Source organism: Ruditapes philippinarum, unplaced genomic scaffold (assembly GCF_026571515.1).
Source record: "Ruditapes philippinarum isolate M1 unplaced genomic scaffold, ASM2657151v2 ctg991_1_1_1_1, whole genome shotgun sequence".
NCBI lineage: Eukaryota > Metazoa > Mollusca > Bivalvia > Venerida > Veneridae > Ruditapes > Ruditapes philippinarum.
The window spans coordinates 38,759-62,936 of NW_026858667.1; the positions used below are offsets into that span (position 1 = coordinate 38,759).

At 30.6% G+C, this 24,178-nt stretch overlaps 2 protein-coding genes across 6 annotated transcripts; one reads left to right on the top strand and one right to left on the bottom strand.

Annotated features, from left to right (window-relative positions):
- Positions 1–1,289: 1,289 nt before the first annotated feature.
- Positions 1,290–17,547, bottom strand: LOC132753897 (uncharacterized). Of its 5 annotated transcripts, XM_060744442.1 has the most exons (11): positions 17,410–17,504; positions 16,035–16,122; positions 14,682–14,804; positions 13,919–13,966; positions 12,079–12,144; positions 11,194–11,259; positions 9,735–9,800; positions 3,660–3,861; positions 3,203–3,292; positions 2,252–2,341; positions 1,290–1,888 (listed from the first exon to the last, which is right to left on the bottom strand). In XM_060744442.1, the coding sequence occupies exons 3-11, from the start codon at positions 14,768–14,770 to the stop codon at positions 1,604–1,606; spliced, it is 1,002 nt and encodes a 333-aa protein (XP_060600425.1). In that variant the 5' UTR covers positions 14,771–14,804; positions 16,035–16,122; positions 17,410–17,504; the 3' UTR covers positions 1,290–1,603. The 5 variants fall into 5 exon arrangements, with proteins under 5 accessions (XP_060600425.1, XP_060600426.1, XP_060600428.1 ...); XM_060744443.1 differs by lacking the exon at positions 16,035–16,122 and having other exon boundaries at positions 17,410–17,547; XM_060744445.1 differs by lacking the exon at positions 12,079–12,144.
- A 14-nt stretch (positions 17,548–17,561) lies between these two features.
- LOC132753896 (eukaryotic translation initiation factor 5B-like) lies at positions 17,562–24,124 on the top strand. The gene is made up of 10 exons (XM_060744440.1): positions 17,562–17,702; positions 17,900–17,932; positions 18,969–19,081; positions 20,052–20,080; positions 20,718–21,216; positions 21,472–21,518; positions 21,938–22,084; positions 22,609–22,734; positions 23,505–23,627; positions 23,998–24,124. Exons 2-10 carry the CDS (start codon positions 17,921–17,923, stop codon positions 24,090–24,092), a joined length of 1,191 nt encoding a protein of 396 aa, XP_060600423.1. The 5' UTR covers positions 17,562–17,702; positions 17,900–17,920; the 3' UTR covers positions 24,093–24,124.
- Positions 24,125–24,178: the final 54 nt, after the last annotated feature.

The following is a 24,178-nucleotide window of genomic DNA, read 5'->3' on the forward strand; positions in this document are numbered from 1 at the left end:
CTTGTGAAACACTTAGTTCGCTATGACTTTATGTTACATTTTGTATTTGTTATTTTTAATTTTGTCACTAAGCAGCAATAATTCCATGAAATCAATGTAACTTACGCTTATATTTGTACATTTATACATTTGTACTTGTATGTTTAAGGGCATAAATCTATCTTGTGAAATATTTTTTGTAAAATTTGCCAAAAGCAAAATAACATTGGTTCCATTATTATATGCTTGATTCCCCATAGAATGTTATTTAACACACACGAATAATGTACCTAAACAGAATAAATTATCCGGAACAAACTATTATTTTGCTCTTTTAATTAGGGTTTTTATCCGTTAAGCAATGACTTTGTACATGGGTCACTCGCTTTATGGCAATTTATTGCCATTTTTATATCATACAAGCGCATTTCCAAAGTATTCTTTTTTAAAATCCAAACAATAATTTTTGCATCAAATATACAGCAATTTATACACTTTAATAATGAGACGTAACTTAAATTATGGTTCTTATATACTGATAAAATAATAATCAACAACTATGTCTATCTCTATGTATCGAAATATTGTTAAAACACGTTTAAGTTAATATTTTAATATGTATTTTGAAATCAGTTAGAACCTCTAGAATTTCATTAGTTTGCATAACTGCATTATCTTTAAAAGTGCTGTATTTCTTTGTTTTCTTTTTTATCATTTCTATAGGAGTCTACAATAAATTACGATTACATATTGCTGGACCATTTAAAAGAATGTCCTGCTTGTTAGAATAAAGCTACAGTTACTACAATCTCTGTATAGAATCGCCCATCGTGAGATAAAAAAAGGTGGTTGTTGTTTGGGGTGTTGCTCTAGACAGGTTTATTTTAGCCGCGTCATGACAAAACCAACGTAATGCGTTTGCGACCAGCATGGATCCAGACCAGCCTGCGCATCCGCGCAGTCTGATCAGGATCCATGCTGTTCGCTTACAAACCCTATTACAAGTAGAGAAACTGATAGCGAACAGCATTGATCCTGATCAGACTGCGCGGAGGCGCAGGCTTGTCTAGATCAATGCTAGTCGCAAATCCACTATGTTGGTTTTTTCGTGACGCGGCTCATTTTAATGTAAAGTCTTTCTTAGGGTAGAAATGATACTGTCACTATAGAGAGGTTTTTCTCTATACATGGCCGTTCTGCAGAGAGTACACTGTGTAGTGATTCAACTTATTTAGTGATAGTAAAGTTTTTATTTACATTTTTTAATCTATATTTTGCAAAAAGTTCTATGATATACAAATCTCAAACAGTAACAATGATTTTTTTTAATGATTTTCATCATTAGAGAATCTACAATAACTACAGTGGAAACCCCGCAAAACCGGATCTCCATTAAACCGACAATGTCCGGTTTAGTGAATGAGTTTTTACTGTACATGTATATTTCTTTTTATATTAAAATGTATTGAGCAATATTATATTTTCACTAGCAGTTTTAGCACAGCAGAAAACAAAATGAGCTACATGGTATTGTAATAAAATTACAATTTGTTTTTACTTTCAAAACCTTTTTGAAAGTCATTAATGATGCCCTTTGCTCACTGATGTTTTCTTCGCTTTTCTATTAATAAAACTTGACAACCCCTTGCGAAACCATCGGACCACCTTCTTTCAAGAGCAAAGCAGGCCAAACAACAATGTCAACTCGTGTGCCTTTGTTTCTATATTCTCTAAAGGAATTAATCACTGCTACATCAGGCTTGAATAATAAAGTCATCGGTGGATCTTGTATCACCATTAGCCGACAAATTCTAAGGCATTCTTTTATATAAGCCTTCATGTCAGGCTGCTGCATGTTCACCTTGTCATTAGCTTTAGATGATTTGAAGTATTTCTTTAGTTTTGATATCTGTGAAAAAAAATGAGCATTAAGAAAATAAAAATTCGGAGAAACGGGAGAGATGAGCAGAAAAAAACGTATATGGTTGAAAATTATCGATTATTTGGTTAATTGGGTGTGTTAATCAAAGACATTAAAAGGTAAAGTATCTCTTACAATAATAAATATCAAGTGATAATGTACGCTATTTAAGTACATGTATTTTATTTATCAAACTAGAGTCGATTGCTCTTCATCACTCTAATAATCTTTTACATACAATGCATGTATATTTAAATTGAATTGATTTTCAATGTTTAATCTATAAAACATTTTTAACTTATAAAAAATAGTTGTATCATCATTTATATTTGTAACAATATCTCAACAAACCTTATTATAATCTGGTACTTGACCAGTGGCACTCAGTTTTCTCTCATCTTTTATTCGCTGCATCAAGTCACTCTGTAGTGTTTTGTGTTTCTAAAAACAAAATTCATAATATACAACTAATGCACATGTACATGTATATGATCCTCCAATAAAAACTAAAATGTTTAGAATTTAGAGCAAATAAAACAAAACAAATCACACGAAAACGGTTTTTGAGGCGCACCGCAAGCGAGCGCCTCTAATGGTATTACCATGCATGAATTGAACACATCTCTACTACGCTGGACAAAATAGGTCAAAGACTTTGTCATGGTATTCAGGCATTTCTATACTTTAATGTTGTTTTTTTTATCTAATCGAGGTAGTACAGTCTGAAGTCTAGGCTTTTCTAATCCGTACATTATTTTACAGGCATTTGTTTATTGGAAAGTGATACAAATACCGTATAATATCCAAAGACAAAATTTCTGTACAACACATGTTTACTCCTTATAAATTATTCATATATAGATAAATGCATAAAAAAACTGAATGTTTGATAGCATATTTGTCATTGATTAATTTAAGGGGGTATATTTTACGTTATTTTTTACCACGGTTTGCTACATAAATTAACCAAAATGTTTGTTGATCTATTTACAAATGAATGGTTTGTTTGAAGTGCGTAAAACAAACATAGTAATGAACAAGTCTGAAACTTACTTATATAGCCTTCTTGACATCTAAACTTAGATACATGCTTTCAATATTTTTTTCCTGTTTATTCGTACGTCTTTATTACACTAATTATAGTCTTGATACGTTAATATCATGAAAAAGTTATGTACAATAAAAGCCAGTAAATACTGCACATATATATCCAGTGAATTTACATGTTTGCAATCAATTTATTTTTATTACGATATATGTTTAATTTTATTATTATAGCAACAATATTGAACTTTTGTTTACCGTCGTCAGCTCTTGTTCAACATGTTTTACTGAACTTCTTAACCGTTCTAGCTCTTTCTCGCCTTCTTCTTGACATGTTTCAAAACATATCTATATTGGAGTAAATAAAAATGATAAAGGATTATGGCATGTTTTCGACGATAAATCTAAGAGAACATAATTATGATGCACCATTTGATTTCAACATTTCATCATCGTGGTTTCGACTTTTTCGACTGTTCACCATCGTATTTTCGCCTTCCTGTTAAGCATGCGCACTGACATCATGCTAACATCATGCTAACATCATGATCCAGTCATTTATATTATTTGGCAACAACAATAAATAATTTTTTTTTCTTTCAGCTCTTTAATTTGACACAAATTATCTTCACCATTTATTTAGAATACAGATGCAACATTAATTTAAACAAAATTAAAATTAGATTTCAAAGCTAATAAACTATATTATATTCACCTTAAGAATATCTACGAGAAACTGAAAAATTTTATTTTCGTTATTTTTAAAGGTGCTCTCTAAAACCTCGTAGGCGTCTGTCCATTGGTTGCTATAAAGTTCAGAATACATCCCTGCAATTTTCTCTGGACGGTTAGGGTCGCTCAAATCTACGATGTCCGGATTGTTATCTCTTACACGATTGGATATTATAGCGCTTAATCTGTCAGAAGAAATAACACGAACGTATTAAAGGCCCATTATTATCCGAAAATGTTTTTATTCTTATTTTTCAAAAGTTGCTTATGATAAAAATGTAATTAAAAAACAATATCTGAAAATATGATGAAAATTCAGGCCGCATATATATAATGTATATCAGTACTTTTTTTGACTTATTTTAGACACGACAACAACAGTTAACACCAACAAGTAAATAATATTCAACTAATGCTCGACAATCATACAAGAGCTTGGCAAGTTGTAGAAAATACAATGTCAGCTCAGAATGAAAAGCTAATGAGGATGGAAAGTCTGCTATCAGAGGTAACAAATATAAAAAAAGACATAGTTAAAACAAATACAAAAGTGTATGACATTGAAAACAACATGAAATTTTTACAAACAAAAATTACAGATTATGATGAAACTGTACAGCATTACAGTGACTTGTGTGATGATATAACGATGAACAATAGGGATACTGACGCAAAAGTGAGACAACTCGAAACTGAAATAGACAAACTAAAACAAAATCAAGAAAACATACAAATGCAAATTAAACACACAGATGATAGTATCGTCGATGTGAAATGGCGAAGTATGCGTGAAAATTTACTTTTCTATGGTCACCCTGAATCTCCATACTCCCAAAATGAGAAAGAGCGTGAAAATTGTGAAATGATAATCCAAAACTTCATAAAAAATGAAATGGGTATAAATAAAGAAATGCAAATAGATAGAGCCCACCGTTTGGGTAGGTTCAATAAAAGAAATGTACGACCCAGGCCTATCGTCGTAAAGTTTACATTTTACAAAGATAGGGAACTTGTCAGAGTTGCTGCACCAAGCACATTAACCGGCACCAAATTCGGAATATCCGAACAATTTCCTGTCGAAATAGAAAGTAAACGAAAAGTTCTATATGAAGTTGCCAAAAAAGCTCGTCAAAATAAACAAAATAAAGTTAGACTAGTTCGGGATAAACTTTACATCAACGACGCATTGTATAACACAGATAACATGCAACAGGAGCCGAAAAAGTACCAGAATGACAATGGCGCAAGGCCTAAAACATACAGAAACTCAAATTTCAGAAATACACTTAACACAGACACAGTACAAAACAGATCACAAAAGAAAAGCAACGATGTAAATCCACACATTACAGACCATAACAAACCATTTGTCATCCCGCTGAAAAACAAATTTGAAGAGCTAGCGTTTGCAACACCATTGAGAGAGATGTCTTCTCGTACTTCGTATGCAGGGAAAAAGAAGGCAACTTCTCCACTTGAACAAGACTCGAACTTTAAAAAACAAAATACTTTTAACAGTGAATATGAATATGAGTCGCTGTCTGACTCTCAGCTTACACAGGAGCCAAGTGTTTCGCAACATTCACCGTCAATATTAAACAATGACATGACAAATACGTTACTAACAAATCCAACAAGTATGACGCTACAGCAATATCCAAAAGTCACACTGCCTACGCCCCCGCATACCAATGCTGGATACAGTAATACGGATCAAGAACCCCGCTTTTTTTACGTGAAAACACGGGTGATTATTGCCAGACCAACCATGACACAGATTAGCGTGAACCGGAAAACTGCTACTTAATTACGGACAGTATTGAATGCACAAATTGTAACGGTGTTGATACACAAAAATCTTTAAAACTGTTATCTTTGAATGTTTGTGGATTAGTCACAAAACTTAAATGCCCTGAATTTCTCACTTTTATCAATAACTATGATATTATAGGTCTACAGGAAACTAAAACAGATGATACTGATGTAATTACTGTTCCTGGATTTTTAGTTCATATGTTTAATAGAAAAAAGCTTTCAAATTATCGATCAGGTGGAATGGCATTATTAATTAAAACACATTTAGCACCATATGTTAATGTTGAGAGTAATAACGAATGTAATCTGATTAAATTTTTCACAATTTCAAATGAAATATACGGTTCAAATTGTAGTTCTCATGTAGAAGATCTTAAATGCGGAATTGTATATATACCGCCAGTTAGTTCGAAATATTCTCACAGTGAACCTTTTTTTGATATACAAAATGAAATCTTTAGATATTTTATAATCAGTAAACATTTTTTGTTGTTTGGTGATTATAATGCACGATGCGGTAGTTTAAAAGATTTTACGCCTGTTGACTTATTTATTTCTAACATGTACGATTTATTAACATTTACGTCTTATCTGTGATACGCAGGCTTTACATAACCTCTGATCCCCTTTCAAAATTCCATTTTATTTAGTTCCGCCCATTGTTTTCTCGTTTAGGGCACACGCTTTTTATTACTTGGGGACCATACGCCGCTTTTCATGGAATGGCACGGAAGTGTCACATTGAAGGTTCCATGATAACCGCCGTATGAACACATCTGCGGATGTTTCTAAATTCAAAATTTTACTATTTCATGTTTAAATGTTGAATTCTGCTTAAGCCGGTGCTAGGGGGCGTGGACGGTAACTTGCACTTTCCAGTACCGTCCATGAACAGGCTCAATCAAACCGAGCCTGCAACATTTTCAATTTTGTCGTGTTGGGCTTTCTTTAGGGATTCTGTATTTATCTATTTTACAATATGTTGAAAGCGAAGAAAATGAAATAATGAAAAATTTTGAGCTATTTGATGTACCTGTAAATAGAATATGTATAGATAATACTGTAAATCATTATGGCAATCAGTTGATTGAACTATGTAAAAATAACAATATGTTTATATGGAATGGTAGAGTTGGGGATGATTGTTATAATCCAAAATTAACATGTAAGAATTCGAGTACTGTTGATTATTTTATATCATCATCATTTGTTTTTGAGAATGTTTTAAATTTTAAAGTACATGATTTCTGTAGCTTATACTCTGATGTTCATTCCGGCTTAGAAGCAGTGATAAGCATCAGGCCTAAAAACAATTTTTGTATTCCTGATGAAATAATGTTTGAACCATTAACTCTTAAAACTAAATTATGGGATAACAAGAATGCCCATACATTCTCCGAAAATCTTGACCTATCTAAAATCTCTGAAATTGAATTAATGCTTGATAAAGTATTAGAAAAAAGCATAGTTGTACAGAACGACTTAGATGAAATAGTTTCTGACATTTCCACTCTGTTTACTAATTGTTCTAAACAGTCATTTGGAGAGATAACTCAGAAAAATCAAAACAAAAATGTTAATATAAAAAATTATTTCCCATGGTTTGACAATTCATGTAAAAATATGCGTGATAAATATCACAAAACTAGAAAAGCTTACAACAAATATAAAACCCCCTATTTCAAAGAATTATTAAGGTCAATTAGTAAACAATATAAAAACACTTTACGCAAAGCGAATAATGATTTTAATGAGAGAAAAATTGAAAAATTACGTATGTTAAAACACGCTGATCCAAAACAATACTGCATGGCAAAATATTAATGGAAAAAAACACTAAACAAGAAAACATGGCTTCATTAGATAGTTTTTACGAGTATTTTAAAACATTGAATGAAGATGTAAACTCAAATGAAGAGTATCAATATAACGGTATAAGAAACTCTTTTACTGAAAATGAGGACATAAATGGCCCAATTACAGAAAAGGAAATATTAGATAATGTTAAAAATCTAAAAACAAATAAATCACCAGGTGTAGATGAAATTGTAAATGAACAAATAAAAAATTCAATTAACTTAATGTTAAGTATATATAAGAAATTATTCAATATTGTTTTTGACAAAGGAGTAATTCCAGAAAGCTGGACAATAGGAACTATAAAACCCATATACAAAAACAAAGGAAATTGTCTCGGAAAACTTTTTACAAGCATAATAAATAATAGGTTAAATAAATTTGCAAATGACTCAAACCTTATACATGAGACACAAGCTGGTTTTCGTAAGAAACATTCGACAGTTGATAATATATTCATTCTAAAGTCCTTAATCGATATTGTCCAGTCAAGCAGACGAAAACTTTTTTGTTATTTTGTAGACTTTAAGCAAGCATTTGACTCTGTATGGAGAATAGGACTATGGCAAAAAATAAGACAAGAAAATATTAATGGAAAATGCTTTAACGTTATAAAAAGTTTGTATGAAAATATTAAGTCTCAAGTAAGCACAAATGAAGGAAGCACCCCCTTTTTCGATTGTTTAATTGGGGTACGACAAGGGGAAAATTTATCGCCATTTTTATTTTCTATATTTTTGAATGACTTGGAATACTTTTTACAAAGCAACGATATTAACGGAGTTTCAAGAGATACAATTATTGAAGGCGTACATGTCTATCTTAAACTTTTTATTTTGCTTTATGCCGACGATACAGTGATCTTCAGTGAAAATGAAATTGATCTTCAAAAGGCTTTAGATCAGTTTAAATTATATTGTGAAACGTGGAAATTAAATATTAATGTAAATAAAACCAAAGTTATGATATTTAGTAAAGGGCGTCCAAAAATAAATAATGTTTTTAAAATTGGGCAACATGTCTTGGAAATTGTAAATGAATATAAATATTTAGGGATATATTTCAATAAAAGTGGTTCGTTTTATAAATCTAAAATACAAATAGCTGAACAAGCTAATAAAGCACTATTTGCATTACTGAGGAAAATTAAAACTTTGGCTTTACCATTTGACCTACAAATTGAATTATTTGAAAAAACTATCAAGCCTATTTTACTGTACGGAAGCGAAATTTGGGGATATGGAAATGTTAATGTTTTAGAGAGAATTCAGCTGAAATTTCTCAAATATATATTTAAATTTAAAAAGTCAACCCCGTCTTATATGATATATGGTGAAACAGGTGTCCTACCACTCAGTGTGCATATCAAACACAGAGTAATTACATTTTGGGCAAGACTTATTGAAAATATCAATAGTGATGAACCAACAAAATTATCTTCAAAGGTTTATATTTTCTTACGTAAATTACATATAGATAATAAAGTTAAATCACTGTGGATAGAAAATGTAAAACAATATTTATGTGAAACTGGTTTTTCTGGGATTTGGTACATAGAAAGTTTTAGCAATAGTAAGTGGTTGATACAAACAACATTTCAAAAGTTAAAAGATATTTACTCGCAAAATTGGCGTTCTGAACTAAATAACACTTCTGATACAAACGTTTACAAATATATCAAAAAGGATTTTTCTAGAAGCTGTTACATAGATAAACTACCAAGCAATTTAGCTAATAAATTATTACTATTTTTGACAAGAAATCATCGCCTTCCAATTGAAATAGGACGATGGCAGAATATACCTATTCAAGACCGTAAATGTAATATATGTAACGATATTGGCGATGAATTTCATTATCTTTTTGTATGTCCAGAATTTGAAAATGATAGAAAAATATACATAGATAATTTTTACATAAATAGGCCAAGTATGTTTAAATTTGTAAGCCTGGTCACATCGGAAAATACAAATAAACTAAAGAATCTTAGTATTTTTTTGTATGAAAATAATGCAACATTTTATTGGAACTTGATGTGTTTTACTAGACAATTTTAAATCATGTCTTAAATTACTATATGCGAAAGATAAGTTTATGACCTTTTTTCTTTTTGTGTGTCTTTGATGATTGAATTTTGTAATAATTATTCTTTTCACTTACATATATATACCCAGCTCAATTTTATAGCTTAAATAAATATGAATGTGTTAGGCTCTGTTCTTGGAAATCTCAATAGCCGTTTTCTACTACATTATGTTATGTGATTCTATGTATGTATTTATGCATTTATGTATGTCACAATTTACTTATGTTTCCCGCTATTGTGGGACTTTTGCATATATTGAAAATAAAATCTGAAATCTGAAAACCATCATGTAATGATTACCGTGTTATAGCGTCTTCTTTCGCCTCGCGTTCTTTTCCCGCTTCAATTTGTACATCCGTCACTTGTCTGTAGATGAAAGAATTCTGATTTTTATAATGCATATACGATTTGATTAAATAAAATTAAAAACATTAGAATTTAAAATTAAATTAAATACTTAATATTAGATACAGTCTGGGCGCAATGACATATACTTTGTTGTTGTGTATATATAAGGCGGAAGGTTCCCTTTGTGGCGGTTTTTACCTCCCAGTTTGGTTATTTCGATACAAATATTTACATGCCATGTTTGTTATTATGTAACATTTGTCATTTATGGCATTTAATAAATGCCCTATTTCATTCAACCTAAGTGTTGTGTTTTATCTCATACCAAACAAGTTCGTCTTGCCAGTTATATTTGCTTGACCTGGACAATACATAAATAAGATTTTATGCCCACATAAAATAATTTATGTCATTGGTCCGTCCCTATTCTCATTACTGTACTGAATATTACCCGTTACGGGTCGGGTTTTAGCCAAGTACATCTTAGCCAATCAATATCAAGACCTAAATCACGTGATGTTAATTAACCAATGATTACATTAGATCTATCACAAAGAAATAATTTTGGCGAGGAATGATTCTCGCCTTTGTTTTTTACTAAAATCCACCTCCTCCAACTCCATCCACCTCTTTCAATTTTTGATGTTGCTATAAATACCATTTCATTTATTGTTCATGAATCAGTAGTTTTACTTATTGTTTATCTCAAAATACTTGTGCAACTATTCATCATGTACACTATATATATATATATATGTATATTGTTCATGCAAAAATTTTTAAAACTAGTCAATGTTATATTATCTCTTTCAAAATTTTTTATTTGTTGTCATAAATACTTATGATCTAGTCATATGAAATACACTTATTCATGTATAGAATGTTTAAAATATTTTTCAAGGATGTAGCCCTACATCAAGTGGTACTAGACACAAGATGAAAGGGCACAAGTTTCCAGACTATGGTTTTTCCTGGGCGAGTCGACCACGATTTGGAAAAATATTTTTTATTTAATGGTTTTTGATCAGCAATCCATATTATTATATTTGTGTAGATGGTTTTTAGTTCAACTTTGTCATCTATTACAACTTTTGCTAAGATTGTTATCTATTTCATAGTTTATTTTGATCTTGTGCTTAATCATTACATTGCAATGTATATCATAATCTGGCGGTTTTTACCTCCCAGTTTGGTTATTTCGATACAAATAATGTACATGCCATGTTTGTTATTATGTAACATTTGTCATTTATGGCATTTAATAAATGCCCTATTTCATTCAACCTAAGTGTTGTGTTTTATCTCATACCAAACAAGTTCGTCTTGCCAGTTATATTTGCTTGACCTGGACAATACATAAATACAACATACAGAAACAACAATAACCACATCAGAAGCACAACGCACTTACTTTTTCAATGCATCTTCCTTCACATTAAATTCCTTTTCCATGTCTGCTTTCAACACCTCCACTTGACTGAAATATGAAATAGTTTACACAATGTACGTATGCTTATATTTATTATATACAGTTTAAAGTTATAAAAGTCCAAATTCGGTAGTAGAAAAACTTTCGAAATGAACACTTATTAATGTACTGGAGTTAAAGGAAATGTATTTCGGAAATGTATTCCGCGGCAATGATTTGATGACATCGCACTTAAAGTCATGCTTCATTCTAAAAATATCGTAAAAGCAAAACATATTGAATGAATTCAATTTTTTTTCAGGAATCGATCACCTATGTGCCTTTATTATAATACTTATTAATGAAATTTTGATAAATATTTGTATAATAAAATGCATATTTTTATTTTACATATCTCCAATGAAAAAAATATTTTTCACATTTTTCACTACAGTGAAACATATTTTCCGAATTTTCACTGGTGTCTGGACTAGTTTCTTTTAAATTCAGCCAATACACAAAATCAAAAAAATCTTTCGAACTGTGAGCTCAAGAAACAGAAAAAAGTATATGATAAACAGAAAATTCAAGTATTTTTTATAAATACAGGATGTAGTTTCATCTCGTGGTATGAAAATTTAATGTATCACGATTTTAAGAAGAGTAAAAAGATTCAAGAGTAGAGTAATAATTTACATAATATGCGCGATTGATGATTGATTTTTTTCTGTATGTATTATCATATTTCTACTGCGTTACTAACACAAAGAAGGGTATTTTTAATATTTTGATCTGATTATGATTATCTTTATGGGTTGTATAAGCACTGTTTTTAATATGTAACATTCAGAAACAACAATAACAACAACAGAAGCACAACGCACTTACTTTTTTAAAGCATCTTCTTTCACCTTGAATTCCTTTGCCATTTCAGCTCTCAACGCCTCCACTTGACTGAAATATGAAATAGTGTACACAATGTGAGTACGCTTTATAACTTCTAAGTATATTTGTTATAAATATATTTTAGATTTATAAAATTTGTGATAGGTAGGAAACTTTCGAAATGAACACTTATTGATGTTACGCTTAAAGTCATGCATCATTGTAAAAAATATCGTAAAAGCAAATCGTATTGAATGAATTCAATTTTATTCAGGAATCGATCTCCTATGTGCCTTTATTATATGCTTATTAATGAAATTTTGAGAAATATTTATATGATAAAATTCATATTTTTATTTTCCATACCTCCATAGTTTTTTCTTAATTCAGCCAATACACAAAATAAAAAAAAAATCTTTCGAATTGTAAACTCAAGAAACAAAAAAAGTATATGATAAACAGAAAATTCAAGTATTTTCTATATTCAAAAATTATCATATTTCACTCGTGGTTACCGCCACTCATGAAATATTGATTTTATTTTATAGACCTTTTTACAATGCGATTTCTCCATAGCAACCGATGCTGCATTTTGCGCTTGCGCATTCTGCGTAGGGCAAAAGCGCAATAAAGATAGACTATATTTAGCGTTGTTGAAGGCTTTAAAAGACGTGATTATAAGTTATGACACCCAGAAAACAGAAAATTTGGGATGAATTAAAGCGGTTAGTACTTAAAACGTGAATTGATATTTATAATAGATATACAAAATTAGCGGGACTAATAATTCAATGACCAAAAGTCCTCTGTTCAAGGTTTCATTTCATCAGTTAAAGATAAATTTTATTACCGATGTATTACATAATATTACACAATATTGGTATGCCTTTGAAAGTGGATCGGCAAGGCAGTAAGTGTCAAACGGATTGACACGTGACCGGCTGTTATTTGCCAACTATAGTGTACAATATCATTCAACCGGGACGTTTTAGTACCATGACATAGTTAATCACTTAAAATTATGATAATCGTATTTTAAGTTACTTTTATTTATACCAGTCTCATCAATGTTTATTAATTTTGTGAAGTGACAATTAGTATACGTGACATGCATTGTCATGTGTTACGAGGAACCGGATAAAATGTGTCTTATTTCACCACCCATCTTAACTTCTCAAGAGTTTGAAAAATTATTTAAATATATTTATGTGACTTAAAACATTTCTGTTTGGCATTCCAGTAAATTGGATAAAGGATAAAATTAGGTAAACTGAAAACTAAAAATGCATTATCATGTGTTCCGACTTATTACAGAATGATAATTAAACTCGATTTTATATGTTATTTTTTATATAAAATTTCTCTTGCTTTTATATGGACAATTTCAACAACAATTAAATTGACTTCTTTATTTACCAATATACATATTTCCACATTTTTTTACAACAATTATTTCGATGTCAGGTCCGTGATCGTAAGGCGGAATCCTTCAACAAACATCTTTCCCATGCCTTTTTATGACACTCTTGGCCACAAAGCTATAAAAGTATCTTTTGTGTTTATATTAAAAGCTATTTTATATGATTTTCTAATTTTTACCTTAAACTAACTCGGAATTGTCTATGAATTTTCTACTACATTTCTATTAAGGACTATGCACTTTTTGCCCTACGCAGATGGCGTATGCGCGAGAAAATACTACTTCCGGTCAATTTTTCATAGCAACGGACCGCGTCGTAAAAAGGTCTATACCACTTGGTGATAAAAAAAAACAACATTATTTATAAGAAAAGCTTAAACGTCCTCTATCTATTTTTCATTCTAACGGCAAATTTTAACCTACCTTGGTAATAAAACTTCCGGTTCTTGTTCAGACTTGATGAAATGTGTCCTGTAATATAAGTGAACATTTATGTTTGACGGAATTGATTGATTTGATTTATAACTTCATGATGATAATGATACTTGTATAAAGCTGCAAAACCAAGCTAAATTGGACTCAAGTTGCATCTCGTCCTGTAAAGCTGTATACACATCCAATATAATTCAGTATTGTACTCTTATAACATTATTCGTTTAATACAGGCTGTAATTCGTTCAACATATAAAAAGGTATATTTTGTTTATTTAAAATAATGACAACAACAATAATAATAATAATAATAATAATTTTTATTATTATTATGAAGTTAATGATGATGATGATGATGATGATGATGATGATGATGATGATGATGATGATGATAATAATAATAATAATAATAATAATAATAAGACTTTATTTAACGAGAGAACTCGTTTGAACTCCATGAGGCCCTCAACAAGCATCAATATAGATTTAACATATTCAAACTATCAAAATACATAAAATGTTACATACATGTTATTTTAAAGACAGAGTTATCAATTTATAGTATGGAATTGACGCTAATTATTATAATAGAGACCGGTGTATGATAACATCTTAAGTATAAGGTTTTAAAATGGTTTACAGATTTAGCTGACTTGATATAATGAGGAAGGCCGTTCCAAATACAAGATATGACTTACGAAGTTGTTAATATTTGGTCTTGCTTTGTAAAGTTGAAAATACAGTTAATACATACCCTAAGAATATTCCTGCGACAATAGCAGTCAAAAACAAGAAGCGAGATGCAATCGTTTCTGAGTCAGCAGGTACACTGTCACCGCCCATTATCTTCGTTCGTTAGAATGACTTTTATAGTATACTACAATGTAATTTAAATGTACAAATAGAGAGTATTAATACATCTTTAATGCTTAAAGGCATATTATGCCTCAGAAATGAATACATATTTACTTCTTTAAAAAGGTCAGACATGAGTTTTATAATGTTTATTAAACTTTAAACAATGTTTTTATAGCATGCCACATGCTTGTTAACTGAAGAAAATAGCGCTAAATGTTAAATATTATGTTATACAAGTAGCTAAATGTAAACAAAGTAGTATTTTTACTTCCATACAAAATATTAAATCATTATAAATGTACTAATTGCCAAAAATCAACAGAAGAAAAAGACTGTTTAGGTAATTGGCCAGTAAGAAACGTACTGGAAACAATAAAAAAAATACCAAAAAATAAAATTGAGAAATAAAATTAAAGTATTTCTGATGCATAATGGGCCTTTAAAGAAAAGATTGAAATTAATTGCAATTAAAATTAGTTGCACTAATTAGATATTAACTTTGATCTATAGATTGTATAGAATCTTTTTAAATCTTTAATTCAAACTAAAAGTTGATGATTGAATTACTTAACATTTGTATTAATCAAGGCGGTAAAATAAAAGCTAAATGCTTAGTCAGCATATTCTCTAATCTCTTCAAATAGACACTAATTCTCGTACTAATACTAGTATACTAATATATTGCATATAAAGTCAAACCGAAAGTACATACATCAACCCAAACAATTTTAATCAATATTGAAAACAAATATTTCAACGAATCGATTTCCTAACAAGATTAACCCGATATAAATGTTAAATGTAATTCTATTTATATACATGCGATATAGTAAATTGAGTAAATATATATGAAGTTGCAAATAAGGATTTTTTTTATTAAAACCGAAAGTTGGTTATATCTTACCATTAAACAAATGATGATGTTTACTCAAACGGAGAGGCAGATTTAAAAACTAACAAATGAGAGATTTACAAAATACTTCAAGCAAATTCATCTTAAATATAAAAACGAAAGTACATTGAAAAACATATTACATGTTCGATATATTTATTTCTTATCTTAATATAGATGGTAAATTTATTTATCTCCGGTACGTAAATAAGAAATGATACTCACGTGATCGAGCTGTGTCTAAGACGTATATTTTTCTTTCAGATTTGTTTTGTTGTCCAAATTTACTTTCGTTTTTGGTCCGGGTAAATTAAATGTTTAAAATATTAATGCTTCTAAGATTGTATTACACTTTACCTCTGTATTAAGTCCATGGTTGGCTGCCTTTGATTTATAAATACATGTATTCTTGTATTACATATAAGCGCAAAGGTTTACAAATAACCTGAAATATTATAAAATGGTATTAGTTTAAATGCTAAGGAAAAGGTACTCAAATAAAGTTGTTTATATCTCTAAAATTTGATAGTGTTTTATCTTATTAATTTTGATGGCTTGACTTGAGATTCAAGTATTGCCTTATAAAAGAGAAGAAAATACACATGGTAGTTTTACATTGCCTTACTCATGCAAATACTGGCTAATTAACTAGTTAATTGTTTTACAAAGAGCGGTATTAGTAGTTTACATTCTAGATCACGACAGTAAGCCACTTTAAATTAACCAGAGCACATTTCAGTTCATGAGCAAGATGTCAAGAAGTTTACTAGTTACTGTACTAAATGAAGAAACTGCAATAGTTACTTCTGTACATGCCAGAACAGAGATACCGAGTGAATGACAAAGGGAATGTCTCGGCTATTATTCATAATAACCTCGGACTTAATACGGATTGAAAGTAGTTCTACCACGTGGTTTTAGATGTATTTTATTTAGAATTTTAGCAAATTTATGGGCACAATTATTCGTCACAAATGGTTGGTAAAATACTTTACAAGAAGGATATTAATTTTAATTAAGTATATATCAAATAACAAGCTTTATAAAATGTTCAAACTGATCTGCAAGTCTTAAAGTTATACAAAATATTAAATCTGATCCATCATTTCCACTGATTTGTATTGTTAATATAATCTGTATCACAACCCGGTTTTCATTTGACTAACTGCCCCTCTCGACTGAAATAAATTCACATAGAACGCGATTAGGTTCTAGCTACAAAGTTACAACAAATTTGTGTGTAAAGAATCGTTTCCATCTTGTTTCTTGCCGCCAATATTTTGATGGACATGCAGAGTTGGGTAGTGCAGTTGACAGTTTTTGTCCCGTTTCTTTTTAAATCCTCGATGTAGAGTAGAGATACATTTAACTTTGATTTTTATTTGGTCTCATCCGAAAGACAATTATAAGTTTTATTGGAAAAACGGCGGATGGAACCTGCAACAACTGCATTACTAGCGTAGCACATAACCACTGTCCCATGGATTCGCTCCATATCTTTATTCTGTATGATTTTCGGGTATTTACATATATACATGGACAAATCTTTGTTTTATCTTGGGAGCCATATTGATTAAATGCGTCTTTGAAACACGACTGTTTAATAAAGCAGATGAAAATGACAATTTTATGAATACATGATAGAAAAAAAGTATTGGCATAATAATAATAATTACAAAATTAGCGAATTCAAGCGAATTCAAAATTTGTGTTTTTTATATTGATAACTTACATGACTTATGCTTGACAAATTTGCATTTCCGCTTTAATTGTTCACTATTATCTTCAAGAAAATAACACATAATTATATCATCCTGAAAAGTTGTTACAAATTACAATTGGACCCTAGTTTGTTTATAATGTAAATTAGAACACGGAAGTATTATTTGAAAAACGTTTGGTACAATAAACGGGCCGATAAATTTTGACCCAAAATCACACTGGAAAAGCCTACTTTCGATTTGCATGCATTTTATCAAAGGTGTCTGAAAAAGACTAATATGGAATTTATTTGGAAAATCCTTGGTATAGTTTTCAAGATTTTTGAGATCATTTTAGTTTTAGATCATAGTCAAAATTTGATAAGGAATGTTGTATAAAGCAAGTTTTATAAAAAGTCATTTTCATTAATTGTAACTTTTGGTAAAAATTTAAATATAAAGATAAAGTAAACCTACTGAAAAATGGATTGTGTGTGCAAATAAAACTGTTTTGCATTTCAGTATAATCAACTCTACACAGTCATGGAGGGAATGGTAAGATTTACTTGATTTTTTTTAATTTAAGAAAGAATACATAGTTTAAAAAAACAACAACAATAAAACAAACAAACGAGCAAACTTGTCTAGCTGCATTTTATAAATTTACGTTAAAAAGCTGGGAATGTGTACAACATGCATATAATATTTTTAAAAAAACTATACGATCACGTTGTTTTTAATTTACCACATCTATACGTTTTTTCATAAACCATTAATAAAATGCATGCAAAGCGAAAGTAGGATTTTTCATTGATATTTATCGTAATTATATAAAATATTAGAATGAAACCACCCGTAACAAAACGTCTCCTTCCTTTTGCAATGATTTCGTGCACGTGTATACCTCAACGTTGCTAGGAACTACATGTATACAAGAGTCATCTTCTATGGTGGTTTTTTTTGACAGATTTTAATGAAAGTCTTATTTATGTATTTTGGCTGAATGAAATATTGTGATATGAACAGAGAAAGTTATAATTTATATAATTTAAACACGGAACTTACAATTTACGTAAATTAAAAAAGAGAGGTCAAAATTTACAAAAATAGCCCATACTGCTTTAGTCCGCAGATAAATATTTGTACTACAAAATCAGACATTTATCGCACATAACACGTAAATTATAAATTCAATGTTGATCTTTGAACTTTTCTTAAATCTTAGTAAATGTATGTTAAGTTTGATTTTCTTAAAATGGTTTGGCTTATCTGGTGGTAAGAATCTTTAAAAGTAAAACACACATTTATACAATCATATTTTATCTCGGGGGTTGCGTTCTGTAAACGTTGCTTTGCCTTGTTGATCTTTATTCTCATGTTTTAATATTATTTAAAATCAAGCACAGAAACACCTAAATTTTTATATATTGATGTGTAAAATGACATCACCGGTTATGGCTTTTTTTCTTATACTAGTATATAAATACATTTCATTAAATATAAAACATGTTGATACGTTAATATGATCATAATAAAGGGTTGTTACCCTATATGCGTCGAGCCGTCATATAATTACATTTTTGTTTTACAGGTACTTGAGATAAAGGAAAAGGTGGAGGAGATGGAAAATTTCTTATCATCGTTGAAGAAACGTTTTGATAAACTATTTGACGAATCTGGTTGCCAAGGAGATCTTTGTAGCTGGTTTGTTTAATATTCTATATGCTCTTATTGTTTTGTTGCTTAGAGTAATGATATTATCAAGTGGGCTTCACAAAATAGCGATAGAACATAAACACGTCTTTCCTTTACAAAATTCATATTTATTCTCTTAACCCATTACGTCATATACATGCCTTTTAACGCCTTTTTCACCCCCCCCCCCCCCGCATTTTGTTGTCTCAAATGTTGAAAAAATGCCTTATTTAGGCCCTAAACACTTGTTTTTGTTTGAGAAATGTTGTTAAAAAAGTGACCACTTTTTCGGCGCGGCCCCCAACCAAAGATACATCAGGGGGTTGCCAGAAGGGGGATGCGCCCCCTTCTGTTTGGGGGGTTTGAAGGGGGACAGAGTCCCCCACATTGCCAAGAAAATTTTGGACTTGTGAGAGGCTATAAATGATCACAGATTGATCATAAGGTAACGTGTAACCAACGCTGAAAAGCATTTGACTCTATCTCAATCCATTGAGAAGTTGCAGCACTTTGAAATCAATTATGATTGAAAAAAAAACAACACAAAATAGTGATTTTTGGCAATTTTGAGATGTCCCCTCGTTGCCATGGTTACAGAAAATTTAAGCCTGAGCATGTTGTTGCAAGGGCAATGGTCCAGTCAATATTGTGCCAAGTTTGATTAGTGTTGAAGCAGTTTTTATAGAATTATAGCAATTTGAACTTGTAACGGGAGACTTTTTAATGAAAATAGCCATTTCATGAAGTAATGGGTTAAAGTGGATCGGTTATATATGACCATTCAGCATTTGCGACTTATTGAAGTTAGATATCATCCTTCAAATCGCATGTATTTTTGTATTCGTTGCCTTTTTACGAGCTTTTCTGATTGCCCTGTGTAGCCCTAATGTTGTCGGGGGACTGTGTACGTTCCAAATCCATTAATATTATATTCGATTTCTTTTTAAAATGCTTATATTTTGTAACATTTCTTTTGCAGCATTACGTTTTACAAAGGGACAGAATCACGTATGTTTGATTTTTTTTCTCAATATACTTTAAAGTGTATATCGAAAATGATTATCTTGTCAAACGTTTTGTGTTTAAATTGCTATAATATACTAATAACTAATCTTGAATCTGCTGAATTTGTGTCATGGATTAATCTTGAGCAGTCCATTCAAAGTTTAAGGTGTCAATATAAAAAAAAAACAAAAAAAACATTGTAATAAAATTGAACTAGCAACATCAGTGCAATTTTTTGTTCTATACTGGTGGCAAACGCTAATCACTTTCTGTTCCAGCAATTAAGGGTTAAAAAAACTTAAAACTTAAATGTACACTTTAAATGTCGACATGTTGTTATAAAAGGCCAAAGTCAGTATGATTTAAATTACTACATATAAAACATGTAAATCATTTTCCTTCCATTTCGGTCGGATACAAGAAAGTGAAAGACTGACAATTCATAAATTTGTCTTTAACGTATTAAGGAACTGATATTTTAAGATAATGGCATTTTTGTTACATTGAGCACATGCGTGGTGTTTAAATATTTCATACAAATAAAAACAAGTGTAGAAATAAGAAACATAACTAACATTATGTGATGGACAGATTTTTCGTCGAGTTTATATTGGAAATATGATTGTTTTCTCATTTTCAGAAATGAAGGATTTGTTCCGACAAATGAAAGGAATTAACAATAGATTATCAGAAAAGGATCTTGAAGACAAAGCTCGAGATAGAAAATTAGAACAATTAAGTAAAGAAATTGCAAATATGCGCACCGCAGACACCGCTACTTCTTCTAAAACAGTCATTCCTAAAATAGACAGTCGAAAAGAAAAAGCAGATATAGAACCAAGAAACAAAGCGCCAAATGTAACTAATAGGTCACGTCAAACTAATGAAAGAAATGATGGAAACAGATCAGGTGAAAGAAAAGGCAGTAGCTCAGAAAGGCGACGATCAGATTCGCGCGGTAACCATGACAAAAGTTTCGACAGTGATAATGAGCAGAATGATACAAATAAAAGACTTGAACTACGACCAGAGTCTCGTGGTGAAAAACGTGAACAGCATAAACAGAATCCTGGGTCCAGAAACAGGAACTCTTATACACAATCTGCTAATCTTCAATTACCAAGGGATGAAGAGCCAAAGTAATATAATTTGAAATCAACAAAAGTAAATTCTGTAAATCGGTTTAAGTTAAAAATGATTGTTAAATGTTTTTAAAATAATATAATTCTTGAGTACACTTGATTACCTTTCAACACACTTTAAAATTAACGTATACACATTTAAATATCACTTAAAGCGTCCGTATTCAATGTTCCTAAAAATTGATTCAATATTAGAATATAAACTAAATTTGATAATATTATTATAACACAATCATTTTTTATTACTTTCAGTCGTGACAATATACAGAAGCCAAACTTTAAACATTCGACGGAAGTTGGTAATTGATATGATATTCCTCTTTTTTGCATAGTTTGTAGTGAACAAAAAATTACTGACCGGCCAAATACCTAAATCATCTTTTTCTTGTGTTGTTTCTTGACAGTTAGTAAAGTTAAAGTGATTCAGTATTTTGTAAGGGAGTCAAAATACAACTTTGTTTAACTTTTCCTACTTTTATGTAAAATAGATTTATACTTAGCATTATGTAAACGTAATTGAGATCATGTTTGCTCTTTCTAAAATCAATTTTTTATTCGTTTCTGAGGCATAATATGCCTTTAAAATGATAAGGAACGTTAACTTGACTAAGTTCGGGGTATTTTGAACTTATATATATTCTGTTTCACTACTTAAAGGTTTACCACCAAATAATTGGAGTTTGTATTATAACTAATTTATTTCTTGTTTGATTCGCAGCTTTGAGGCAGCCGAGTTCTTCTGCTACTGCGTCTGCTTTAGAACAAGCACGTGGCGGTCTTCCAGTGGTTGAAAGACAAAAAGAAAAAGAGTATTATCTATCTCCTGATGTTTGGGAAGTAGAGGCTAAAGGAGAACTAATTGCATGTAAGAAAATTAACATTATTTTATATTAAAACATTCAGCTGGTTACCTGCAATTGTTCATTATATATGTATTTGTAAGAAGTATAATTTGAGACAATCGCTTTTTGTAAACATATGAACGTAGAACGTCCTGCATTTAGTGATCTTGTGATCTAGTGATCTTTGCAAACGTAGTAATCAGACATTCTTACTGATTTCTGGCAATAATATAAGTATGACGCTGGTGATTGGAATTATTTACGTGTCACAAAGATATATTTTTTTTAAAAATTCATTTCAAATTAAATAAAAACACGAACCCTTCATAAGGAGTCAAATTAAATGTTGAATTCAACTCTTCATATACATATGAAGGGTTGAATTTGCCTTTAATCTGATACAAATTTTGATTAACCTGAAATGAATGTAAATACATGTAAGCTTTTTTTCGGGTCTCAATAAACTTAAATTACATTGGGTTATAAAATAAAGTGTCTAAGAGTTTTTCTCTTTCTACAATGTGAGTTCCTGTTTTTCTTGTTCTAGCACAAAAGACACCATTACGTAAACTTGAAAAAGTGACAACAATACTTTTGATTGACACGTCAGAAAGTATGGCAGCTGGTGACACGTGGCGTCAAGTGACGACATTTGTGAACGATTACGTTGATGGTAAATTGCTTATTAATCATAGTGGTTTCCACAATATTGTTGATAAATTTATGTCATTGCATTATATAAATGTTCTTATATATTTCGTTCTGCTGAGCGAATGTGATGAGGACATTAGAAATCAACGACACTCTTATGTTTGATGAAGTTGATACACTAGCAGCCTGGCAGACTGAAGTTTGCAGCTTAGCAGTCTTAAGATAAATAACGAAGATACAAAGAAATGCATTATTAGCACTTCCATAGATCATTATACGTTTTTTCAACATGATGATCTTTATACATTTGTAGTTTAAGATGCTAAACTTCAAACTCTTTCATTCTGACGTTCAAAATTTGTGAAGCAAGCAGTAATGATCTAAGGGAGTGCTCATAATGCATTTCTGATCGTTTGAAATCATGTTTGCAATATTCTTCGTTTTCTTGAGGCTGTTCAACTGCCGACTTTACGAATATTGAACACTGCAGTTCGCATACAATATGCTCATAGCGTTTTCTTTTATGTTTTGGTGTAAAATTGAGGTTTGACCCAATGTCAGAACTATAAATAATAGACGCACTTATAATGGTTGGCATGAAATTATTGTGGTGTGGTGTTTATATTTTTCGTATATTTATACTGTTGTATTGCCACACAACTGCCGTGATACCACAAAATCGTGTCTAAACGATTCGTTTATGTGTTGTTGAGGTCAGAAACAATAAAAACTATGTCGCTCTGTGACAAATTAGCTTGCACAAGTAATATGTATGTTCTTTCTATAACATAGGGCTAGAAGAGATGTATACAAAACACAAAACTGATGAACATTTAGCATTAGTGACCTTTGGAGCACAAACACGATGTCACCAACGCTATACGAACGACTTTAGTTTAATACGATCAGCATTTAGTAAGTGAACATTTTATTTTTCAGCACTTTTTTTTGATTAAGCAGAAACGTCAATATCACTATGAATCCTCGTTGGATCGTTGTTGAATACCTCTTCATGTCTTTCATTTTCCACCTTGATTCTTTTGATTTGACGATTATATGAAAGATTTATCTAAAAATTACGTATTTGACCTTTAGAAAAAACCTGAAAGCCGCATACATTGCCGATCATAATTTTTAGATGACATTTACAATTAAAGCAAACTGTTACTGTTCTACTGAGAGTGGAATAAAAGAAGTCTGAAATATATCTTTTACCGACATATAACGATATATAATGCCCTTATGCATTGTTGTTATATTCCATTAACATCTTTTCGTATTTTAGACAAGTTACAACTTGGAGGACCTAGCCCTTTACACGGAGGGTTAATGATGGCAGATGCTGTGTCTCTTACATGCGAAAGTAAGTCATTTACTTAGTGGTTGTTTTTATTAACAAATCTTTACGCGCAAGAATTCCATTGTTATTAATCTAGAACTTAAAAAATGGATATGTTCTGAACCGG

Bases quoted from the DNA above. Each gene is read 5' to 3' on its own strand.
- LOC132753897 (XM_060744443.1), bottom strand. From the start codon at position 14,770: ATGGGCGGTGACAGTGTACCTGCTGACTCAGAAACGATTGCATCTCGC. The intron at 3,293-3,659 runs GTGAATATAATA...ACTCCAATATAG, and splicing joins TTCTCGTAGATATTCTTAAG to ATATGTTTTGAAACATGTCA. The intron at 1,889-2,251 runs GTTTGTTGAGAT...TTTTTTTCACAG, and splicing joins AAGTACCAGATTATAATAAG to ATATCAAAACTAAAGAAATA.
- LOC132753896 (XM_060744440.1), top strand. The intron at 22,085-22,608 runs GTAAGAAAATTA...TTCTTGTTCTAG, and splicing joins TAAAGGAGAACTAATTGCAT to CACAAAAGACACCATTACGT. The intron at 23,628-23,997 runs GTAAGTGAACAT...TTCGTATTTTAG, and splicing joins TTTAATACGATCAGCATTTA to ACAAGTTACAACTTGGAGGA.